This window comes from Bos grunniens, chromosome 7 (assembly GCF_055505025.1).
Source record: "Bos grunniens cultivar Pamir isolate PY7600 chromosome 7, Bosgru_T2T1.0, whole genome shotgun sequence".
Taxonomy (NCBI): Eukaryota; Metazoa; Chordata; class Mammalia; order Artiodactyla; family Bovidae; genus Bos; species Bos grunniens.
Genome location: NC_141171.1, coordinates 3,254,259 through 3,278,552, shown reverse-complemented (window position 1 = coordinate 3,278,552; position 24,294 = coordinate 3,254,259). Strand labels below are relative to the sequence as shown.

The 24,294-nt window shown below is 44.1% G+C and overlaps 1 protein-coding gene across 1 annotated transcript; it reads right to left on the bottom strand.

The window, feature by feature from the left end:
• Positions 1-10,810: 10,810 nt before the first annotated feature.
• LOC147368021 (small COPII coat GTPase SAR1A) lies at positions 10,811-11,541 on the bottom strand. Its single transcript, XM_086408055.1, has one exon. It carries the CDS (start codon positions 11,454-11,456, stop codon positions 10,860-10,862), a length of 597 nt encoding a protein of 198 aa, XP_086264181.1. The 5' UTR covers positions 11,457-11,541; the 3' UTR covers positions 10,811-10,859.
• Positions 11,542-24,294: the final 12,753 nt, after the last annotated feature.

Here is a 24,294-nt window from a genome sequence, read left to right as displayed (position 1 = left end):
TACTGGCTGCCCCCCCAGGAGTCCCAGACCTTAGACCTCTCCATCAGGTCTGACCTCTTTGCCCTGCCCTTGCCTGCATTCATACCTCCGCCAGGACCATGCTGGGCCTTCCTGTACTGCAGACAAAAACCGAGGTGGCCCTGCTTACGGACCTCAAGGCACCCGTGCAGTCTAGACCTCTTCAGAGGGGGCCAGGTGCTTCCCACTTCTGTGTCCACGTCTCCTGCCTGCCTGCATGTAAGCCCCAGCCCACCTTTGCAGATTCTGGTCACCTGCAACACCTCCCCTAGCCATTCCGCATCGGCCTGGCCTCTCTGTGCCCAGTGTGGAGAATGAAGGTAAGTTAATGTGGAACAGTCATTAACAGACACGCATATGGTTTGATTGACACTGGATGGTAAACTGAGGCCCAGAGAACCCAGCAAATTAACCCAAAGGGCACAAAGCCACCTGGGGGTGGGAGAAGGAACACCTGACCCCAGTCTCATGCTTTTACCAGCTGAGCCACCTCACAGGTAATCTTGCTGGCCTCAGCACAGCATGAGAAGGCTGTGTTATCCCAGAAGGTCAGAGCTTTTTCTTGTAGTATAGCATGCTCTGGCCAATGGCAAAGTGGTCCCATATTTCTGTTGGAGAAGCCTGGGCTTGAGGCTTCCTTATTCTCCTGCCACAGCCACCTGGGTCTGCTTGGCACGCTGTCTGGGAAAGGACATCCAGAGTACCAGGCAGAACAAGCTGTCACTAGTTCAGGGGCTGCAGCCACCCCGTGCAGCGTGAGGGAGAGCACAGAGTGGTCCAGGCCGCCTGCATGGTCTCTGCCCTGTACATGTTCCTAACCAGAGTTATGGTCTCCAAGGGGCAGATGGGCGCAGCTCCAAGAGGACCGGATCAGCACCAGGGCGGGCGTGTGCTCTGAAACAAAGCCCACCCCAGGAGGGGAAAAACAAGCTCTGAAGGCTCACTGACACTTTTGCAAACATCCAACTTCATGGAGACCCTAGCCCTGTGAACTGCCAGAATCACTCACAGCAATAGGTCCTGAGCACACTGATGCCCAGCTGGCAGAGGGGGCTGCCCAGGTCTCAGCACGACAGCAAACTCCTGCAAAGCTAGAGTGCTCACCGTGACCCCAGCCTGGGCAGCACGCCTTCCTTGGGCCAGGCCCACCTGACATCTTCAAGGCCAGGTTTGGCTGCAGCAGCAAGGCCTCACTTGTCAACTCAGTGCCCTCCTCAGTCATCTCCTCCCAGGGCCAGAGCCAGAGAGAAGGGATAGAAGACAGGAGGAGGCCCACCTTCCCAGCTGATGCCCACCTACTCTCAGCCACTCTTTAGGCCTGGGTTGCTGAGCCGACAGCAAGATGAGAATGAGGTTTGGGGAGGATCCAGAGGGGCCAGGCTGGGGAGGTTTCACTGCCCAGAACCAGGGACAGTTCTCTCAGGTGGTCTGGAAGGAGTGGGTGAACAGCTGCTTATCAGAAAACATTACCTAATTGGGGTCTAACTGTGAAGGTTTATGGGGCCAGGCAGGGGGGCTCCCTGGGGGGCATGGTGAAAGCCGCTCATGAGTCATTTGAAACTGAGCCGGACAAAGAGCTTAAGGAGAAATGATCCCACCCAGTCTGCCAGCCATAGGTAGAATGAGCTCATGGACTCTGGGGCGCACATGAATGCGTGTGTGTGTGTGTGTGTGCGCGCGCGCGTGTGTGTGCATGAGAGAGGTGGAAAGAGGGAAGGGAGGGGAAGAAAAGAAGAGAAGAGAGAAAAAGCTGGTAGTCACATAGGTGAGACTCAGAAGCCGAGCTCCCCTCTCCACCAGGTTTGGAGCCGCCACTGTGGGCCGCGTTACTGCATGGGCAGACTGCCCCCTGCAGGTCGGCGAGGGAAGGGCCCAGTGTCTCAGTGGTTCAGCAATGCAGCCAGCATCCTGGTCTAGCATCCTCATCCAGCATCCCAGCCAGCTTCCTGGCCAGCAGTCAGGCCAACATGAACATACCTTCTCTGCGGTGCCCAGCATAGGACCTGTTCCGGGATATATGCCAAATGGGCATGGAGTGTTTTCTTCAGTGGGACACCAACTGCTCACACCACTTCATCCTCTGTGAGATGTGTGTTGGAGATGGATGCATAGTAAACATTTTTAACATGTTTATTCAAATGTTTAAAATTTATTTTGAAAGAATGGTAGATCCACATGCAACTGTGAAAAATAATAAAGAGACTTCTTGCACCCTTCACCTGGTTTCTCCCAATGATAACTTCTTGCAAACTATAGACAGTATGACAAGCCAGGAAACTGGCATTGACAAAATCCACTGACCTTGCTGCATGCACTCAGCTGTCTACATGTGTGTTTTGTTCTATGTACTTTTGTCAAATGTGGAGGTTCACTTGTCTACTGCAGTTACACTGAACATCTCCATCACTCCTGCCACACACCCCCTGCTGCTGCTGCTAAGTCGCTTCAGTCGTGTCCGACTCTGTGCGACCCCATAGACGGCAGCCCACCAGGCTCCCCCGTCCCTGGGATTCTCCAGGCAAGAACACTGGAGTGGGTTGCCATTTCCTTCTCCAATGCGAGAAAGTGAAAAGTGAAAGTGAAGTTGCTCAGTCGTGTCCGACTCCTAGCGACCCCATGGACTGCCGCCCACCAGGCACCTCCGTCCATGGGATTTTCCAGGCAAGAGTGCTGGAATGGGTTGCCATTGCCTTCTCCGACACACCCCCTAGAATCTGCTGATCTGCTCTCCGTCTATCATTTTGTCCCTCAGGAATGCTATATGCATGTAATCATACAGTATGTAACCTTTAAGGATTGGCTTTTGCGCTGAGAATAATTTCCTGGAGATCTGTCCAGGTTGTCGAGTTTATCAATGTGTGTGTGCTCAGCCTCTCAGTTGTGTCCAACTCTTTACAGCCCATGGACTATAGCCCACCAGGCTCTTCTTCCCATGGAATTTTCCAGGCAAGGATACTGGAGTGAGGTGCCATTTCCTCCTCCAGGGGATCTTTCTGACCCAGGGATGGAACCTGCTTCTCTCATATCTCCTGCATTGGCAGGCAGATTCTTTACCACGAGTACCACCTAGGAAACCCAAGTGTATCAATAGTTCCTTCCTCTGAGTTGCTTCCTAAGATTCGACTGTGTGGATATACCATTCGGTCATTGAAGAATATCTGGGCTGTGTCCAGCTTCTGGTTATTGTGAATAAAACTGCTGTTAACATTTGTGTACAGGTTTTATGTGAACATAAGTTTTATTCGTCTGAGATGAATGCCTAGGAGAGCAATGGCTGCGTCATATGGGAGTTGCGTGTTTGGTTTTGTAAGAAACTGACAAAATATTTTCTAGAGTGGCTGCACTGTTCTACATTCCCACCAGCAATGTTCAAGAAATCCAGTGTTTTTCATCCTCGTCAGTATTTGGGGTTGTCACTGTTTTTTTATTTTAGTCATTCTAACAAGCATGCAGTGTCTCGTTGCGGCTTTAATTTGCATCTCCCTAATGGCTAATAATGTTGAACATTCATGGATTTTATTGCCTCTTTGATAAAATGTCTGTTCATCTTTTGCTCATGTTCTAATTGAATTTTTTAGTGTTGAGATTTGAATGCTCTTTGTATGTTATAGGTATGATTCTTTGGTCAGATGCTAGTTTGCAAATATTTTCTCCCAGACTGTAGTTTGTCATTTCATCTTCCTCACTTGTGCTTTTGCAAAGCAAAGCTTTTTAATATTTCCTTTTATTTTCATGCTTTGGGGGTTATGCCTGAGCTCTTTTCCTAGGCCAAGATTCTGAAGATTTTTTCTATTTTTTTAAAAATAAAAGGTTTATAGTCTTACAGTTTTAAGTCCATGATACATTTTGAGTTAATTTTTATATAAGGTGTAAGGTTGAGGTTGAGGTTCATTTTTCTGTCTATGGATATCCAAGTGCTTTAGCACCATTTGTTATATAGGCTTTTTCCTCCACACAACTGCTTTTGTGCCTTATTCGTTAGAAATCAGTTGTGTATATTTGAGTGGAGCTATTCCTGGATTCACTGCGGTGTTCTGTTCGTGTGTGTGTCTATCCCTCTGTCTGATTTCTGGATCACACTGATTTCTGAAACAATATAGCAAGTCAACATTGCATAGGGTTATTCTTTCACTATAGTCTTCTTTTTTCAAGATTGTTTAGCTATTCAAAGGCTTGTACCTTTCCATAGTTTTAGAATAAGCTTGTCTGTGCCTACCAAAAAAAAAAAACACACTGGGATTCTGGTAAGAATTATGCTAAACTTATAGATCAATTTGGAGAGAACTGACATCTTTGCTATGTTGGGTCTTCCAATTCATGAACACAAAATATCTCTATTTATTTAGGTTTTCTTTGACTTTTAAAAATCATTTTGCAATTTCAACATCTGCACACTTTGTCAAGTTCATAACTGAATATTTCATTTTCTTCAGAGTGATCATAAGTGGTACTGTATTTTACATTTCCACTTCCACATGTTCATTGTAAGTATATGGAAATGCAATTGATTTTTGTGTGTTGATCTTACACACAATCATGCAGAGCTTACTTAGTGCGGAAGGTTTGGATTTTATTCTTTTAAAAGGTTCATTGGGGGACTTCCCTGGTGGCTCAGTGGTAAAGAATCCAGGGGTCGAATCCCAAATGCAGGAGACATGGGTTCGACCCCTGGACCAAGAAGATCCCACATGCCTCATAGTAACTAAGCCCATGCACCTCAACTATTGAGCCCTTGCCCTGGAGCCCAGAAGCCCACAACTACTGAGCCCATGCGCTGTGACCACTGAAGCCCGAGAGCCCAGAGCCCATTCTGTGCAACAACAGAAGCCACCACGGTGAGAAGTCCATGCCCTGCAACTAGACAGAAGCCTGCACAGCAACAAAGACCCAGCACAGCCAAAATATAAATAGAATTTTTTTAAAAAAAGAACAGCAACCAAAAAACATTCTTAAAAATAAAAATAAAAGGTTCATTGGGATGTCCTGCTATGTCATCTGCCAATAGGAATAGTTTTAGTTCTTCGTTTCCTATCTGTCTACCTTTCATTCCTTATCTTATTACACGGATTAGAACTTCCAATACTATGTTGAAAAACAGTGGTGAGAGCAGATATCATTGTCTTGTTTTCGAACAATAGAGGGAAAACTTTCATCTTTCACCATTAAGTGTGATGTTAGGTTTTTGTTTTTTTTTTTTCAGATGTTATTTATCATGAAGGGAAATTCTCCTCAATTCCTAGTTTGATCGAGCTTTTTTTCATGAATGGATGGATTTTTTTTTCAAATGCTTTTTCTGTATTAGTATAAACATTTGATTTTTCTTCTTTAGCCAGTTGATGTGATAGATTACATTGATTGATTTTCAAGGATTGACCATTGACTCTCACTTGGCCATATTATATAATTCTTTTTATATATTTATAAGTTCATTTTTCTAATATTTTTACTGAGATTTTTTTGCCCTGAGTTCATAAGGAATATTAGTCTGTAGTTCTCTCTCTCTTTCTCTTTGGTACCGTCTTTCCTGGGTTTGGGTATCACATGGGGTAATAGTAACTTCGTAACATGAGCTGGGATATATTCCTGTCTCTTCTATGTCCTAGAAGAAATTGTATAAAATTGATGCTACTTCTTCTGATCGTGAGGATTTCTTTGGGGGAAAGGGGCTTTTATTTACACCAGTTTTTGAAATAGTTATAGGACTATTCAGGTAATTTATTTCATCTTGGTTGAGTTTTGGTAGTTTATAGTTTTTGAGGAATTTACCCATTTCTTCTAAGTTGTTGGATTTATGAATGTAAAGTTGTTCCTAGCTTGCCTTATTATCTTTGTGATGTCCCAGGATCTGTAGTGATGTCCCTTGTTTCATCCTGATCTTGATGATTTGTGTCTTCTTTCTTTTTACATTCTTCAGTCTTACTAGAGTTTATAATGGTGAAGGCAATGGCACCCCACTCCAGTACTCTTGCCTGGAAAATCCCATGGACGGAGGAGCCTGGAAGGCTGTAGTCCATGGGGTTGCTGAGGGTCAGACACGACTGAGTGACTTCACTTTCACTTTTCACTTTCACGTATTGGAGAAGGAAATGGCAACCCACTCCAGTGTTCTTGCCTGGAGAATCCCAGGGATGGGGGAGCCTCGTAGGCTGCTGTCTATGGGGTTGCACAGAGTCAGACATGACTGAAGTGACTTAGCAGCAGCAGAGTTTATAAACGTTTTTTAGGGCTAGCTTTTAAAATTGATTTCTTGGAGACTTCCCTGGTGGTCTAGTGGTTAAGAATCTGCCTTGCAATTCAAGGGACACGGCTTCCATCCGTGGTTGGGGAACTAATATCCCACAAAGCAACTGAGCCCACCTGCCAGAACTACTAAGCCCGCACACTCTGAAGCCCATGCCCCACACTAGAGCGTCCTGTCTGTGCACCACGAGGAGAGATCCCATGTGCCACAACGAAGACCAGACAGTCGGATAAATAAATAAATATTTTTAAATGATTTCCTTATTGTTTTCCTGTTTAATTTCATTGATGACTGTTCTTAAATTACTATTTTTCTCCTGCCTTCTTTGGTTTTATTTTTCTCCTCTTTCTAGTCTCTTGAGACAGGAACTTAGAATATTAACTTGAGTCCTGCCCTCCTTTCTAGTGTAAGCATTCAATGCTATAAATTTTCCTACTTGCACTGCTTTAGCTGCATCCCACATATTGTGACATGTCACACTTTTATTATTTTAATTTCCACATATGTATGCATCAAACAACAGAGTCTCAAAATCCATGAATTGAAAACTGATAGCAAGCTGAAAGGACATGTAGAGAAATTCACAATTATAGTTGGAGACATCAACACCGCTTACTAGACAGAAAATCATCAAAGACATTTAAGAACTCAACAACCCATTGAGAAATTTTGACACCACCTAACATGTATTCTTTCTAAATACCCATGGACCATTTGCTGAGATAGATATCATATCTCATACGCAAAATAAACCCCAACAAATTTAAAAGAATTGAAATCATACAGAGTGTGTTCTCTAACCACAGTGGCATCAAACTAGAAATCAGCACCACAGAAGACACCTGAAGAGCTTCTAAACACTCTGAAACTAGACCACACACTTATAAATAATCTATGGGTCAGAGAATCTCAAGGGAAAAATTTTTAACATGTTTTTCAAATTTTTAGTTTTTAATTAAAGTGGAAGCAATCTATCCCTTGTTTGGAGAAAACACTTCACTTCTATAATCTACACCAAACCAGGTTTCTGAATGGTCTCTTTCCTTCCCTTGGTTTATCCACAGCTCACAGGAACAATGTTACTCGAGAGACTCCCCGCATCTGTAGGGCCAGCGGAGAAAGTGGGCAGACACTCAGACCGAGACACTGTTCCACCTGGACCCGCAGACTGGGGCTTGGTAGAAAGGGTGCTGTTTGCACTTAGAGGTTATGCAGGAGTATGCTAGGTGCAGGCCGGCATCCCATTTTCAAAGTCCCAACCTCATGGATGGGACTCCCTTTTGGGACTAAGGAGCACAAATCCTGCATCCAGACTCTTCCTGGCCCATTGAACCCATGCCTTCCTATCCTCCCAGGGAACAGCCTGGCTCTCCCAACCAGGCCTGGGTGGAGTTCTGACTCCACGACCACCATTTTCAGTCAGGTACCCAGACAAGAGGCCCTGGAAAGGTGTTCCTGTTCCATGGGGCTCACTGGCCTCCCCTAGTGGTCAGCACGTTCCCCAGTGGCTGGCCCCAGAGTTAGGGACTCACTCCAACATTTTCAGGTTCCTTTGAAGCCAGGAGGGACAGCTGTTAGGCTTAGCAACAGGGTCGAGTCTGCCAGCTGCCCTTCCTCTCTGGGAGCCCTGAGTGCCAAATCTCACTGCTGCTGAGTTGGAACCGCATTTCCTGTGGCTTCTTCCTGAAGACTCAGGCAGCCTGGACCCCTCCAGGAACATTTTGTGTGACATTTGGAAAAAGTAAGTGAAAGAGTGATATGCTTTTGTGCCCAAGAGGTGGATGTCAGACCTGCGATACCCTCTGTGGTCAGTGAGGCCACCCAGCTCATGCTGGGCCTCCTGGATTGGCCAGGATGTGCCTACCACAGTACAGAGGCCCACAGCGCCTCTTCTTAGGACACCTCCATCTGTTCCCATTCCTTCCTACCTACATGGACTTCCAAATGACCAGCTTCACAGAGACACGCAAGTCAGTGCGGTGGCTGGTAAAGGTGATACTTTAGTGTCAGTGAAGGGGGCTCTTCCTATCACAGTAGTGCGGCCAGGACACAATAGTCATCCTTTCAAGTTCAGGCTCAGAAGCTGGTCCCACCCTGTCTGTGTCCCTCCCAAGGACCAGGGCCAGCCCTAAGCCCAGTGTGAGGAGGGAAGGAAGCATAAATGTCCAGCAGGGTTGAAAACTGATTTAACAAGAACTAATGAACTAGTCATGTATGGATGTGAGAGTTAGACTGTGAAGAAAGCTGAGCGCTGAAGAATTGATGCTTTTGAACTGTGGTGTTGGAGAAAACTCTTTTTTTTGTTTTTTTTTTTGTTTGTTTGTTTTAACTTTTTATTAAAACACTTAAGATACAGATTGACTCTCTTCTGTAAATGACTGTTTTATTTTTCCTGAAATAGGACATATACGCACTCTGATAAAACAGAATGAAAAGTCTCAATTCATGGGAGTTCCTGTACAAAGCTCTGATCCTGTTAGGAGCCGAGCTCCTCACAGCAGCTTCTTTCCTCTATTTTATTATAGGAACTGTGTTTTCTGTGGGGCAAGAAACAGACAGGCGCCACTTGATTTTTCAATCCCAACTCTTTCTCCGGTGGCCAAAATAAACCACTTTCACAAAGAGCTGCCCTGTGTAGAATCCATAGTTTTCTAGCTTGCTAAAAATTGACTAGGGACAAATAGGAAGAAAAAAAAAAAAAGAAAACTAACACTGAAGCAATCACACCTCTCCTATCTCTGGACAGAGAAGTATGGGTTACCTTTAGCCAAAGGAAATCAAAAGTATGCAAGTTAACTACCTAGTTCATTCACCCTTAGCTAGATTTGTTCACTTAAGGCTTTAATCCCTTTCCAAACCAGCTATGCTTGCTAATAAATGAAAAACTTGCTCTTCCCAGCTTTATGCTTCGTTGAGCCTCTGCATTTGGTACCTAGCTGTGAAAAAGTATGCTTTCCCAACAGGTCAGTACTGAAGACTAACAATGCGAAATCCAACTAAAGAAAAATACTCTCACCCCAGGAATGTGTAATCCACACTTTCCATGCTCTCACATTAAAAGCAAGAATCCACTGAATTTAGTTCAATCCTCTGCAAATAAGCCTCAACATCACAATTTTCAGTTCTGAGAAAAATACCTCTAATTTTTCATTAAAGAAGATATCCTTCCACATGAAGACCATCCCTTCATCCTCTACTACAAGGGTAAAACATTGGTTAAGATCGTGAAAATCCGATTTCACACCTGACATTAGGAAAGTGGAATTGCTATAAAAACAACCCTCATCCACTGCTGGGGACACTGAGGCTTTTATACCAGGTGCTAACTGACAGGTGATGCTGGCTCAAAAGGAACAGCTCAACACACAGTTCTTGGATTAGAATTTCCCCAGGTTATTTCTGGCCTGGAGAAAGACAATTTCATAACACCTCCCACCCACCCCCAAAATCTGGAAAAGTTACAGATGATAACCTTTAACACCAAAAAAAAAAATTGATAACCAATACAAAAAAAGAGAGTTCATGAAGTCCAATAAAGAAACCAAATTCTGCAAGTGAAATAAATCTTTCCTAGATTCAAACAAATGCTACAATATCAGATGTCGAAGTTCTCAACTCACAGAATTAAGAGTTCTTAAGCTGTTAACTTTGTCCTGTGTGACTCTCCTATTGAGAAAAAAATTTCCCCTAGAATTTGCAAAAATGACTGAGACACACCTGTAGTGTGTGACAACATGGGAGATGTACTCAAATCTTTCATGAGGCGAAAGTCACTTTTTACAACTGAAAATGAAGAAGGTGCTACAGAAAGAAATCAAAGTTTAAAACTGCATAAAAGCAAAGACGGGCTGAAATTGGTAACTTATTGAGTAAAGACAGTAACAATAACCCACGCTAGAACTAACTCCTCCACAGTGACCCATCTGCTATGTTGGGAGGAGACATGACCGGAGCCCGGCACGGTGGAAACCAGCCTCAGCGGCGAGGCTGGAGTTCTGCTCTTCCCTAGTGCTCTGTGCACAGGGTGGTGCCACCTACTAAAGGCAGTCAGGGACACGGGGGAGCCTCTCTCACCAGCCTGCTGTTCACTTAACTGAGCTCTGGACTCCAATGTGTATCTGTGCATAATTTTATGAAATATTTAAATGCCATTCACTAGATTAAAAAAAAAGAAAAGAAAACTCTGGACCAAGTATATTGTGAACTTAAAAAAAAAAATTATGAGGAGGGTCACCAATTACATTAACAACACTTTCTTTAAAAAATAGAATCACTTTCTTTTGAAATCAACCACAGTGGTGAGACGTGTTTTTCTTTCCAGGTGGCCCGTGATGGCACACAGCTCTACTCGACAAATCCTGCCACCTCCAAGTCCCGGGGTGCTGACCTGCACCAGCACGTGGGGCAGCATTAGCTCCCAACAGTGTGGAGAAGAGCACATGTCACCACTGGGCAATGAGAGAGCAGACAGAGACTCTTGGCTTCTCAACGCCGGACACGGTCGGAGAGCTTTCCTTGTTCTATTAGAAAAGTTCGTGAGGAAGCTGTGAATAGGATCAGTCCAGAGAAGTAAAACTCTTTTATTTCCACTGTCCAAACATCAGTCAATATACTGGGAGAGCCAGCGGAAGCCCTCGCCGTATCCTTGCCTCTTGAGCACACTGCACATGAACACTTCCATGGGGCGGGCATTCAGCTCCTTCAGGGTTACATTCCCCTTTCCTGTGGTCTGTCCATAAAGCCCAAATATCTCACGGAGTTTTTCTTCACTGATTGCATCTGTTCTGTCAATTTTGTTCCCCAAGATAAGGATTGGCACGTTGGATATTGTCTCATCTGTCATTAAAGCGTTAAGCTCAACTTTGGATTCCATAAGTCGAGGATGATCTGCACAGTCCACCAGAAAGACAATCCCATTAATTGCTGGGAGGTAATTTTTCCAAACCCGACGTGCTTGCTCATGCCCACCAAGATCAAAAGTTGTAAAAGTCATTCCAGCAATTGTCAGCTCTTCTGATGTTGGATGTAACGTTGGAACATGCTGCCCCAGTCTGTCATCTTTGAGCATGTGTAGAAGAGTGGTTTTGCCTGCATTGTCCAAACCCAAGAATACAAGTTTTCCAGATTTCTTGTAGAGTCCTAGGAACTGGAGCACACTGCTGAAGCCATTGTAGATCCACTCAAAGATGAAAGACATTATTAATGCTTACTCCGGCCCAAGGGGTTCCTCCGGCGGCAGCAAGCGGCTTGGACCCTCCCTCAGAGCACAGAGCCCAGCAGCACCTGGAGAAAACTCTTGAGAGTCCCTTGGACTGCAAGGAGATCCAACCAGTCCATTCTGAAGGAGATCAGCCCTGGGATTTCTTTGGAAGGAATGATGCTGAAGCTGAAACTCCAGGACTTTGGCCACCTCATGCGAAGAGTTGACTCATTGGAAAAGACTCTGATGCTGGGAGGGATTGGGGGCAGGAGGACAAGGGGATGACAGAGGATGAGATGGATGGATGGCATCACCAACTCGATGGATATGAGTTTGAGTGAACTCCAGGAGTTGGTGACGGACAGGGAGGCCTGGCGTGTTATGATTCATGGGGTCGCAAAGAGTCGGACATGACTGAGCGACTGAACTGAGCTGAAACTGAATGAACTATCTGAAAAAGAAAAAGAAAGTCACACCCAGACAGTGCCATCCATTCTCAAGTGACCATTATTCCTTCCCTCCAGTCCCTGTCTTGCCCCAACACCACAAAGATGTTGGGAACCCCAATTGCTGACAGCACGCAGAGCTGCCCCTAATATCCCAAACCCTCTCAGAACTGCTAACACAACACCAAGCCCTTTAAAAGGCCCCGCCTCCTCCCTAGGACACTTCAAGATTTCCCTTGGCACAAGGCCTCCCTGGCAAGTCAATGCACCCAATGTGGCTCCATTATGAGGGTGCCCCTGGTGGTCATCTACCAGACTTTATCAGCAGGTAGAATGAGCAGTTTGAATGTTCTGATCTTATCTTCTCCCACCTCCTAAATCTGCCTCTTGGACACAGAGATCAGTGATGGATCCCTTCTTTGATTCTCATATGCACAGATAAACTAATCCCAGGGCCATGCAAAAGCCATGCAGGGGGAGGATTAAACCCAGATTACATCTCTAAGCAGGTAGAGGCAACTTCTCCCAGTCCTGCTCACTCCTTGAGCCACCAGAGCACAGAATGACAGAAAGTGCAAATGGCTCACAGCAGCTTTTATGGGTCTGGGCCCTTTGTTCTGGAGCATCTTCTTAAAGCATCTTCCATATGTGCAAGCATTCTTTAAGCATCTTCTTAAAATCATGAATTGATCCAGAACAATACTGCCTTTGTTGTCCTTCACTTCCCTGGGATTAGTTTATCTATGGACATGAGAACCAAGGAATGAGATAAAGGCTACTGGACACCATTCACCATCTGAAGCAGAAGTAGCATGATGCTATTACCTAAGTCCATATAGTCACAGCTATGGTTTTCCCAGTAGTCATGTATGGATGTAAGAGTTGGACCATGAAGAAGGCTGCTGCTGCTGCTGCTGCTGCTAAGTCACGTCAGTCGTGTCCAACTCTGTGTGACCCCATAGACGGCAGCCCACCACTCCCGTCCCTGGGCTGAGCACTAAAGAAGTGATGCCTTCAATTTCTGGTGTTGGAAAAGACTCTTGAGAGTCCCTGAACTGCAAGATCAAACTAGTCAATCCTAAAGTAAATCAACTCTGAATATTTATTGGAAGGACTTATGTTAAAGCTGAAGCTCCAATACTTTGGCCACCTGATGAGAAGAGTCTACTTAATGGAAAAGACTCTGATGCTGGGAAAGATTGAAGGCAGGAGAAGAAGGAAGTGGCAGAGGATAAGATGGTTGGATAGCATCACTAACTCAATGGACATGAGTTTGAGCAAACTCTGGGAGATGGCGAAGGACAGAGAAGCCTGGCAAGCTGCAGTCCATGGGGTATCAAAGAGTTGGACACAAGTCAGTGACTAAATAACAACAACCATGTTAACAAACCGTAGAATAAAAACCATATGATCATCTTAAGTCCTAGCCACAGTTATTAGAGAAGAAAAGGAAATAAATGGAATCCAAATTGGAAAAGAGGAAGTAAAACTGTCACTGTTTGCAGATACTACACATAGAAAATCCTAAAGAAGCCACCAGAAAACTCCTATTAATCGAGATCATCAATGAATTTGATAAAGTTGCATGATAAAAAAATTAATACACAGAAATCTCTTACATTCCTATACAGTAACAATGAAAGATCAGAAAGAGAGATTAAGGAAACAATTTCATTTGTCATTGCATCAAAAAGAATAAAATACCTAGGAATAAACCTACCTAAAGAGGCAAAAGACCTGCACTCAGAAAACCATAAGAGATGATGGACGAAACAGAAAGTTACACAGACAGATGGAAAAATATACTATGCTCTTAGACTGGGAGAATCAGGATTGTCAAAATGACCATACTCCCCCCAAAAAATCTACAGATTCCATGCAATCCCTATTAAATTACCAATGGAGTTTTTCAGAGAATTAGAAAAAATTTGTACAACTTGTATGAAAACACAAAAGACCCCAAACAGCCAAAGAAATCTTGAGAAAGAAAAACAGAGCTTAAGGATTCAGGCTCTCTGACTTCAGACTATACTACAAAGCTACAGCAATCAAAATAGCGTGGTAATGGGACAAAAAGGGAAATATAACTTAATGGGATTGGATAGACAGTCCAGAGATAAACCTATGCACTTGTGGCTACCTAATCATGGCAAAGGAGACAAGAAGACACAATGGAGAAAAGACAGCCTCTTCAATAAGCAGTGTGGGAAATCTGGTCAGGTATACGAAAAGAATGAAATTAGAATATACCCTAACATCATACACAAAAATAAACTTAAAATGAATTAAAGACCTAAATGTATGGCCTAATACATAGGGGCAGAACATAAGCAGAACACTCTTTGACATAAATTGCAGCAAGATCTTTTTTGATCCACCACTTACAGAAATGAAAATAAAAATAAGCAAATGAGACCTAAGTAAACTTAAAAAGCTTTTGCACAGCAAAGGAAAAATAAACAAAATGAAAAGACAGCTCTCAGAATAAGAAAAAATATTTTCAAACAAATCAACTGATATGGGATTAATCTCTAAAATACAGAAACAGGCTCACGCTGGTCAATACATTAAAAAAAAAATACAATCCAATCCAAGAAAATGGAAAGAATATCTAAACATACATTTTTACAAAGAAGGCATGCAGATGGCAAAAAACACATGGATAAAGGCTGAACATTAGTTATTCAGTTCAGTTCAGTCGCTCAGTCATGTCCGACTCTTTGCGACCCCATGAATCACAGCATGCCAGGCCTACTTTCCATCACCAACTCCTGAGTTCACCCAAACTCATGTGCATTGAGTCGGTGATGCCATCCAGCCATCTCATCCTCTGTCGTCCCCTTGTCCTCCTGCCCCCAATCCCTCCCAGCATCAGAGTCTTTTCCAGTGAGTCAACTCTTCACATGAGGTGGCCAAAGAATTGGAGTTTCAGCCTCAGTATCAGTCCTTCCAATGAACACCCAGGACTTGTCTCCTTTAGGATGGACTGGTTGGATCTCCTTGCAGTCCAAGGGACTCTCAAGAGTCTTCTCCAACACCACAGTTCAAAAGCATCAATTCTTTGGTGCTCAGCTTTCTTCACAGTCCAACTCTCACATCCATACATGACCACTGGAAAAACCATAGCCTTGACTAAACGGACCTTTGTTGGCAAAGTAATGTCTCTGCTTTTCAATATGCTATCTAGGTTGGTCATAACTTTTCTTCCAAGGAGTAAGCATCTTTTAATTTCATGGCTGCAGTCACCATCTGCAGTGATTTTGGAGCCCAAAAAGATAAAGTCAGCCACTGTTTCCACTGTTTCCCCATCTATTTGCCATGAAGTGATAGGACTGGATGCCATGATCTTAGTTTTCTGAATGTTGAGCTTTAAGCCAACTTTTTCACTCTCCTCTTTCACTTTCATCAAGAGGCTCTTTAGTTCTTCACTTTCTGCCATAAGGGTGGTGTCATCTGCATATCTGAGGTTATTGATATTTCTCCCGGCAATCTTGATTCCAGCTTGTGTTTCTTCCAGCCCAGCATTTCTCATGATGTACTCTGCATAGAAGTTGAATAAGCAGGGTGACAATATACAGCCTTGACGTACTCCTTTTCCTATTTGGAACCAGTCTGTTGTTCTATGTCCAGTTCTAACTGTTGCTTCCTGACCTGCATACAGGTTTCTCAAGAGGCAGGTCAGACCACCTGAACATTAGTTATTAGAGAAATGCAAATCAATGCTACAATGAGGTATCACCTCACACCAGTTAGAATGGCCATTATAAAAAAATCTACAAACACTGTTGGAGAGGACGTGGAGAAACGGGAACCCCCCTACACTGTTGGTGGGAATGTAAATTGGTAAAACCACTATGGAGCATAGTATGGAGGTTCCTTTAAAAACTAAAAATAGAGCTACAAGCTGATCCAGCTATCCACCTCCTGGGCGTATATACAGAGAAAATCTTAAGTTGAAAGGGTGCATGCACCCTCATGTTCATTGCAGCACTATTTACAGTAGCCAGAACATGGAAAAAACCTAAATTCCCGCCAACAGAGGAATAGATAAACAAGATGCGGTACACATATACAATGGAATATTGTCGATGTTGTTTAGTCAACAAGTCCTGTCCAACTCTTTGTGACCCCATGGACTGCAGCACACCAGGCTTCCCTGTCCCTCACCATCTCCCAGAGCTTGCCCAAGTACAATGGAATATTACTCAACCATAAAAAGGAATGAAATAATGCCATTTGCACCAACATGAATGAACCTAGAGATTGTCGTACAGAGTGAAATAAATCAGAAAAAGATAAATATCTTATAATATCATTTATATGTGAAGACTAGAAAAACAGTACAGATGAATTTATTTGCAAAGCAGAAATACAGTCACAGATGTAGAAAACAAACTTATAGTTACCATGAGGAGAAGGAGGCAGGATTAATCTGGAGATTGTGATTGACATATATACACTACTATATATAAAATAGATAACTAATGAGAACCTACTGAGAGAACCTAAACAGAGAATGCTATTCAGTGCTCTGTGGTGACCTAAATGGGAAAAGAATCTTAAAGAGAGTGGATATATGTATATGTATAACTGGTTCACTTTGCAATGTAAAGCAGCTATACTCCAAGAAAAATTAATTAAAAAAATAAAAAACTTCTGTCTTCCTAAAGACAGTATTGAGAAAATAAAAATGCAAAGGATTAGACTGAAAGAAAAAATGTTCACAATTATATGTGTGTGTGTGTGTGTGTGTGTGTGTGTGTGACAAAGGTCTTACATCCAGGCTGTATAAAGATCTATTTAACTTACATGCAGAATACATCATGCAAAATGCTGGGCTGGATGAAGCACAAGCTGGAATCAAGATTGCCAGGATAAATATCAATAAACTCAGATATGCAGATGACACCCTAATGGCAGAAAGTGAAGAACTAAAGAGCCTCTTGATGAAAGTGAAAGAGGAGAGTGAAAAAGTTGGCTTAAAACTCAACATTCAGAAAACTAAAATCATGGCATCTGGTCCCATCACTTCATGGCAAATAGATGGGGAAACAATGGAAACAGTGACAGACTTTATTTTCTTGGGCTCCAAAATCACTGTGGGCAGTGACTACAGCCATGAAATTAAAAGATTCTTGCTCCTTGGAAGAAAAGCTATGACAAATGTAGACAGCATGTTAAAAAGCTGAGACATCACTTTGCTGACAAAGGTCCACATAGGCAAAGCTATGGTTTTTCCAGTAGTCATGTACAGATGTGAGAAATGGACAATAAAAAGGCTGAGCGCTAATGAATTGATACTTTTGAACTTTGGTGTTGAAGACTTCTGAGAGTCCCTTGGGCAGCAAGGAGATCAAACCAGTCCATCCTAAAGGAAATCAGCCCTGAATATTCATTGGAAGGACTGATGCTGAAGCTGAAGCTCCAATACTTTGGCCACCTGATACGAAGAACTGACTCATTAGAAAAGACCCTAATGCTGGGAAAGACTGAAGGCAGGAGGAGAAGGGGATGACAGAGGACAAGATGATTGGATGGCATCACTGACTCAATGGACATGAGTTTGAGCAAACTCCAGGAGATGGTGAAGGACAGGGAAGCCTGGCGTGCTGCAGTCCATGGGGTCGCAAAGAGCTGGCCACGACTGAGCAAGTAAACAACAAAACAACAAATCAAAAGTAAAAAGACAATGATCTCAGTAAACCATGTTAAACACTCCAATAGATACCTCAAAGTGAAAAGATGGACAAATGTTGTTAGAAAAATGCAAATTAAAACCACAGTGAGCTATCACTTCACGCCCACTAGCAGAACAAAAATTTAGATGAGTGAATAACATCAGGATTTTTGTTTCCAAGGGGTAACAGAGAATGGATTTACCTTCCGATCTAAAACAACAGCATCAAAGAATGGAAAAGAGAATAAATGGGCAAAATACGGAAAACAACAGATAGTGAGCATCCATGCAGTGCAGGACAGTGATTCCTAAACAAGGGAAAGCAAGCACGGTCATCTCCAGTGGGCTGTCTGGGGAGATTTCACATTGAGGCAAGGAGGAGGATCTTCCTGGTGTCTTCCAGAGCTGAGGATGCAAAGTCAGGCGTCTAAGGATCCAGACTGGATGGAGTTCACAGAACAGAGCACTGGAGAGGAGAGAGCTGCATGGAGAGGGTACCAAAACTTGCAGAGTGCTCCCTCAAGCCAACCATGAGTGCTGATCAGCACATGCATGTGATGAAACCTCTGAAAGAATTAGAGAAATAGTCTCCATAGCTTACACAGGTCAGCAACAGTTTCTATTTCCAAGAGCCAGACTGGAAAAGCCTCATAATTCAGAGAACATCAAACAACGTCATCAGAAGTACACGGCCTCGATGCCAGGGAAAAGTTAGCCCTAGACTAAATCCTGCTCAGGTCCTGACAAAGTTTAAAAGAAAGCCTCAGAAGAAGTTTTCAAGTAATTTAGTTACATTCAGAATAAAGCTGAAGAATTTTTAAAAGAATGTAAAAGTAAGGTAAAATTCACAATGGCTAACTCTCAATTGAAAATTATCAGACCTGCAAGTAAGTAGAAAGAGGACCCATAGTGAAGAGAAAAAGCAATCAAGCCACAGAAATAAGCACAGATGAGGCCGATGAGAAACGTTGCAGACAAGCACATCAGCACAATGACCACAGGGATCTCATGTATTTGTGAAGGTAGAGGGAAAACTAAACAGATGGTGTTGTGACAAGGAGTATATTAAGGTAATGACACTTCTAAAGTTGAAGACCACGATATCTGAGATGACACAGACACTGGATGTGCAGATCAGACACGGAAGAAAAGAATATTGGTGAACCAGAAGACAGAACACAGAAGAAAAGGCTGAAAATATGAACAGAGAACTAGTGAGCTGTGGGAGAACTTCAGGCAGACTAATACTTTTATAATTGGAGTCCTGGAAGGTAGGACACAGGTTTATTGTGAGGAACTGCTTATACATTTGTAGAGGCTGAGCACATCCACAAGCCACAGAAATTCAGGAAAAGATCACAGGCAGGTTCAAACCATGGGCTCTTTGAAAAGATCACTCTAGCCAGACTAATCAGGAAAAACAGAGAGAGACTGACAATATCAAGTGTTAGAAAGGTTACATCTCTACAGACAGTACAGATATTAAAAATAAAAAATATTTTTACTGAGCATGTATGCAGAGTTCATATATGTAGTTGAATAGCCAGCCAAAAATAAAAAAAAATATTTTTAACATTTATTGCCAATAAATTCTACAAGATCTATGAAATGGACAAATTCCTTAAAAGACATAGACTAGCAAAGCTTATTCAATAAGAAATAGATAACCAGAATAGCCCTACATTTATTAAAGAAATTAAATGTATAGTTACCAATCTTCCTAGAGAAAACTTTTCTTCCTAAAAACACTTTAGGCCCAGATGGCTTCATTGGTAAGTTCTACGAGATATTCAAGGAAAAATGACAAAAATAATCCACAAACTCTTCTAGATAATTAAAATTGGAAACACTCATGAGTAGTGTATGAGGTCAGCATTATCCTGATGCCAAAATCAGACAAAGATATCAAAAGAGAAAATACCAGGCCAATATCCCTCATGAACATAAATGCAAAAATTCTTAACTAAGTTTTAGCCTATCCAATTCAACAGTATGTAAAGAAAACAATACATTATGACCAATTGGGATTTATCCTGGAATGCCAGGTTGGTTTGACATTTGAACATCAATTCATATAATTCAGTATATTAACAGACTGAAAAATAAAAATCATATAATTGTCTCAATAGATGCAAAAGAATTAACAAATTCTGACATTTGGATGAAAACTTTCAGCAAACTAGGAACACAAGGGAACTTCCTCAACCCTTCAAAGGCATCTATGAAAAATCTACCAACATCATACTCGAATGCAACGCTGTGTGCCTGTTCCCCCTTATAAAGAACAAAGCAAGAATATCTACTTCACAACTTTTATTCAACATTGTCTTAGAGTTTCTAAGCCAGTGTGACAGGCAAGAAAAAAAATGAAAGATATCTGGAATTGAAAGGAAGATTCAAAAATGTTTTTATTCATAGATAACACCAACATCTATGGAGAAAATCCTACAGAATCTATGGGGAAAAAAAAACTGCTATAACTAACAAGTGAGTTTAGGAAGGATACAGGATCAGTGTACTAAACTCAATAGTATTTCTACATACTAGTAATGGATAATGGAAATGGAAAATGAAAGAAATAATATCATTTAAAATAGCATCTATCTCGTAGACTAAAAAGAAACAGTTGGTCTAGAGGGCGAGTTGAAGGTTTAGGAGAAAGGAGAGATGATGGCTTAGCCTGGAGACAACGAGAACAAATGCTTGCTAAATCTTCTGGATGAAGTAGGTTGGTGGAAATTTCATCCTCCAAGGCAGGGAAGATGAAGGCCCCATAGCAGGTTGTACGGGGAAAGCTGATGGCATCAACTTCCTTGTAAAACCTGCTATACAACACGAGAGAAGGGGAATGGCTTTTGAAAGCAGGAAGAAGGAGCTGTGCTGGTAGGGGGAAGTGGGGATGCTAGGTGGAGAGTCTCAGCAGAGCAGGGAGACGGGGAGAAGGCCTACCAAGAGGCTGATGGCCTCATAGGAAATACATTGTCAAGTCTCACTGGAGCCAGAGAATAGCAAAAGGGGAAGGGAGTGCTGATGAGGACCTTGGACAGCTTCAGCCCCTCTGCCCTCCCTACTCACACGCTCCTACGATCATGCCCCACCGTTTCTGACCTGCGAACCCCGACTTGGAGGTGTGTGCAGGCAACAGCCCAGCCTCTCTTGACCCAGGGAGATGGAGACCAATGGTAGCATGCTTCTCCCACCAACGCTGGTGGAGGCGCTGGAGATGATGCGGAGGGTTCAGTGCACCAAAGGAGAAGGCGATCTTGAGTGCAGAAGGAGTTGGAGACTGAGTGACAGGCAGGCAGCAAGGATGCCACAGAGGAGGCATTCAGACCCTGAGTCTGACCCTCTGAATGTCAGCCCCATGGATCTTGCACTCAACTCCTCTGGGCCTCAGTTCTGACTCACATCCTGAGGAGAGTTGCATCGTGTCTCGAGTGGTTTTGGGATCAAGTGACTCTCACCACCTGCCTAACTCAGACCAGCCAGGACTGAGGTCACTGCCATTCCCAGGAGGAGGGTCAGCTGCACTCAGTCTTGGGGGCACCAAAGGCTGGGCAGGTGCTGAGGCTTGCTCCATCCACAGCTGAGCCCAAGCCGCACCGCCTACAGGAGATAGACCTACAAGTGGCCCCAAGCGTCCTACCCAGGCCGCCTCACTCGACATCTCCACAGGGTGGCAGTGCTGTCCCAGAAGAGGACTTCTGGCAGGCGGCTACTCAAACACCAACGGCACCCCGGGGAAGCGATCACACAAAACTTAGCACGTTAGAATGGCTAGGATAACATAACACCTTCACTTTACAAGTGAGCAAAGCCTCAGAGTCAGGCTTCTAGGCCTCACAGGAAGCCAAGATTCCGGGACAATTGATGCACAGATCCTAATGGTCACGATGAGCGTCTAGGATTCCAGAGAGTCCATGGTGCTGATTTTAAAATTGTGTTTTCTTATGGTTCTAAGACTCCACATGCGGCTCCCTGCTTTGAGAATCAAGTGATGCCAAGATCCGATGGCTCAGCTCTGGGCCCCATGATTCTGTGACTGAGTGATGCCAGCATTTCAAGAGTTCATTCATTCTGTTAAGCAGAATTCAGCATGTGGCTACTTGCCTGCATTCTAAGTCGATTCAGTTGTGTCCAGCTCTTTGCGATGCTATGCAATGGAGCCCTCCAGGCTCCTCTGTCCGTTTAATTCTCCAGGCAAGAATACTGGAGTGGGTTGCCATACCCTCCTCCAAGGGATCTTCCCAATTCAGGGGTTGAACCTGTGTTTCTGAAGTCTCCTGTGTTGGCAAGCAGGTTCTTTACCATGTGGCTACTTAGGGAGTTAGAAAACTCAGTGGCCCTACTTTTTGACTCTTGGATTCCATCCTCCTCCTCCCCGCACCCCTCTGCAGAGATCCACAATTCCCACATCACCAGGCTGCCTCTGCCATCCAAGGAGGGCAAGCTCAAGGGTAATGCAGCCTGGGAATTCCCTGGAAATGCAATGGTTAGTACTCAGCACTTTCACTGCAGTGGCCCAGGTTCAGTCCCTGGGTCGGGGGGGAACTAAGATTCTGCAAGCTGCATGGTGTGGTCAAAAAAGAAAGAGTACACCCTGCAACCAGAGCAGGCTCAGCCATATCTCCTGCACTCCCAGTCCTAAATGGAGGGGATGGAAAGTTAGGGTGCCGACAGAAAGACACAGGAGGTAGGGCTGCACACAGAAGTCTGCATTACTGGGGATGTTTGCCAGCCTTTGACGATAGCTTCCCATGCAACATCCAGAGCCTTGGCTCTTGGTGATCCAGGAGCAGATGTCCTGAAAGGCATGAAGAATCCCTGGGGTGTGAGGTCTAGAAATCAGAATCTTTCTGCCCTCAGCCTCTGCCCCTCACCCTGAGCCTACTTTCTCTGAACAAGGAGGGAGCTGACCTAAGGTTCTGGTCACAAATCAGAGCCTCTGATTAAAATCAGAATGGAACTCTCAGGGGAATTTAGAAGAGGTAAGCATGTGAGGGGAGAGCCAGCTATGGGATGCTATCTTGAGACAGATGCATTTGTTCTCAAAGCGACTTCCTTAAACTTCTGCAAATGCTTTTTCCAGGGACTCCAGAAGGCAGGGAACCAAGCCCACCAGGTACCTCACCCTTCATTCACAGGAATCAGCTCAGAGAGATGGACAGGCACAGACCAAGTTTGTTCTCCTGTGGACACATGCCCCCACTCGAGCCCTGTCCATCCCGTGCCTGTGTGCTCAGTGGCTTCAGGTGTGTCCGACTCTTTGTGACCCTGTGGACCGTAGCCCGCCAGGCCTTTCTGTCCATGGGATTCTCCAGGCAAGAATACTGGAGTGAGTTGCCATGCCCTCCTCCAGGGGATCTTCCCGAACCCGGGATTGAATTGGCATCTCCTGCATTGCAGGCAGGTTCTTCACCTGCTGACCCACCACCCGGAACCCCCTCTCCATCCCAGCCATAAACTTTTCAGGCTTCTGCCATGCAGCTTTCAGAATTATGAGTCCCTCCATGAGGAATCAAATCTCGGAAGGACTTACATTGTCTACAGATATGCAAGTTTCAGAGAGACTGAGACCCCAGTCCTGCATTGATTCCTTCTGGGGATCTGGGGGGGGGTGCTATGTTATGAATGTCACCGAGCCTCCTTGCCTCCTTCAGAGACAGATGTTTCCAGGGGGCATGGATGAGACCATGGCCCCACAGCACTGGGCAGAGCCTGGGCACCCAGAGCATGTGGTGTTGTCACTGTCTTAAAGAGCATTTGGGAAGCCATCTCATCCGACTGCCTACCTTTACCGGGAGAATCTTCCAGAGGGACAAGAAGAGGTGAAAAATTCACTAGATTTGAACTGTAGAGGAGAGGTTCTTAGAACACTAACAAAACTACAAACTAACTTGAAAAGATGTGGGCCAATAGTAAGGACCAATGCACACACACACAGCAGGATTAGACACAAGGCAGGACACATGAAGAGGTGTACCTGCAGCCAGGAGAGCGATGGAGGAAGCAGAAAAGCCAGACGACTCATGCATCTCATGAGCGGCGCACTTAAGATTCATAGTTCCCAAAGTGCGTGCCGAGGCACCGTGGAGTGCCACAGCAAATTCCCAGGGCATTGCAGGATACTGCAAATGTTCAAGGAACAGGTAGCAATATGGTCATGTGGAGAACAGATACCTACTAGCTCCAGGTAATTCTGTCTCAGCTTGGATGGTGGCATCTTGCTTTGTGAAGCTCCGTTTCTGGTTTTTGCTGTGATTAGAAAGCAAGTACCAAGAGAAAACTGATGAAGAACAGGAAGCAAAGTGTCTCACCTGAGGTTGCAGCCACATGCTTCCCATGGGTAAGTGACTGCAGTTATGTGAGGATGAAATAAATATAGCATTTTTTTCCTTTTAACTTACATAAATTTCTTTTCCCGAGAGCTACTAACTAGTATATTATTTGGACCTATGCTATGCTATGCTAAAAGTCACTTCAGTCGTGTCCGACTCTGTGCAACCCCAGAGACGGCAGCCCACTAGGCTCCCCCGTCCCTGGGATTCTCCAGGCAAGAACACTGGAGTGGGTTGCCATTTCCTTCTCCAATGCGTGAAAATGAAAAGTGAAAGGGAAGTCGCTCAGTCGTGTCCGACTCTTAGCGACCCCATGGACTGCAGCCTATCAGGCTCCTCCGCCCATGGGATTTTCCAGGCAAGAGCACTGGAGT

Coding starts and splice junctions, on each gene's coding strand:
- LOC147368021 (XM_086408055.1), bottom strand. CDS start 11,456: ATGTCTTTCATCTTTGAGTGGATCTACAATGGCTTCAGCAGTGTGCTC.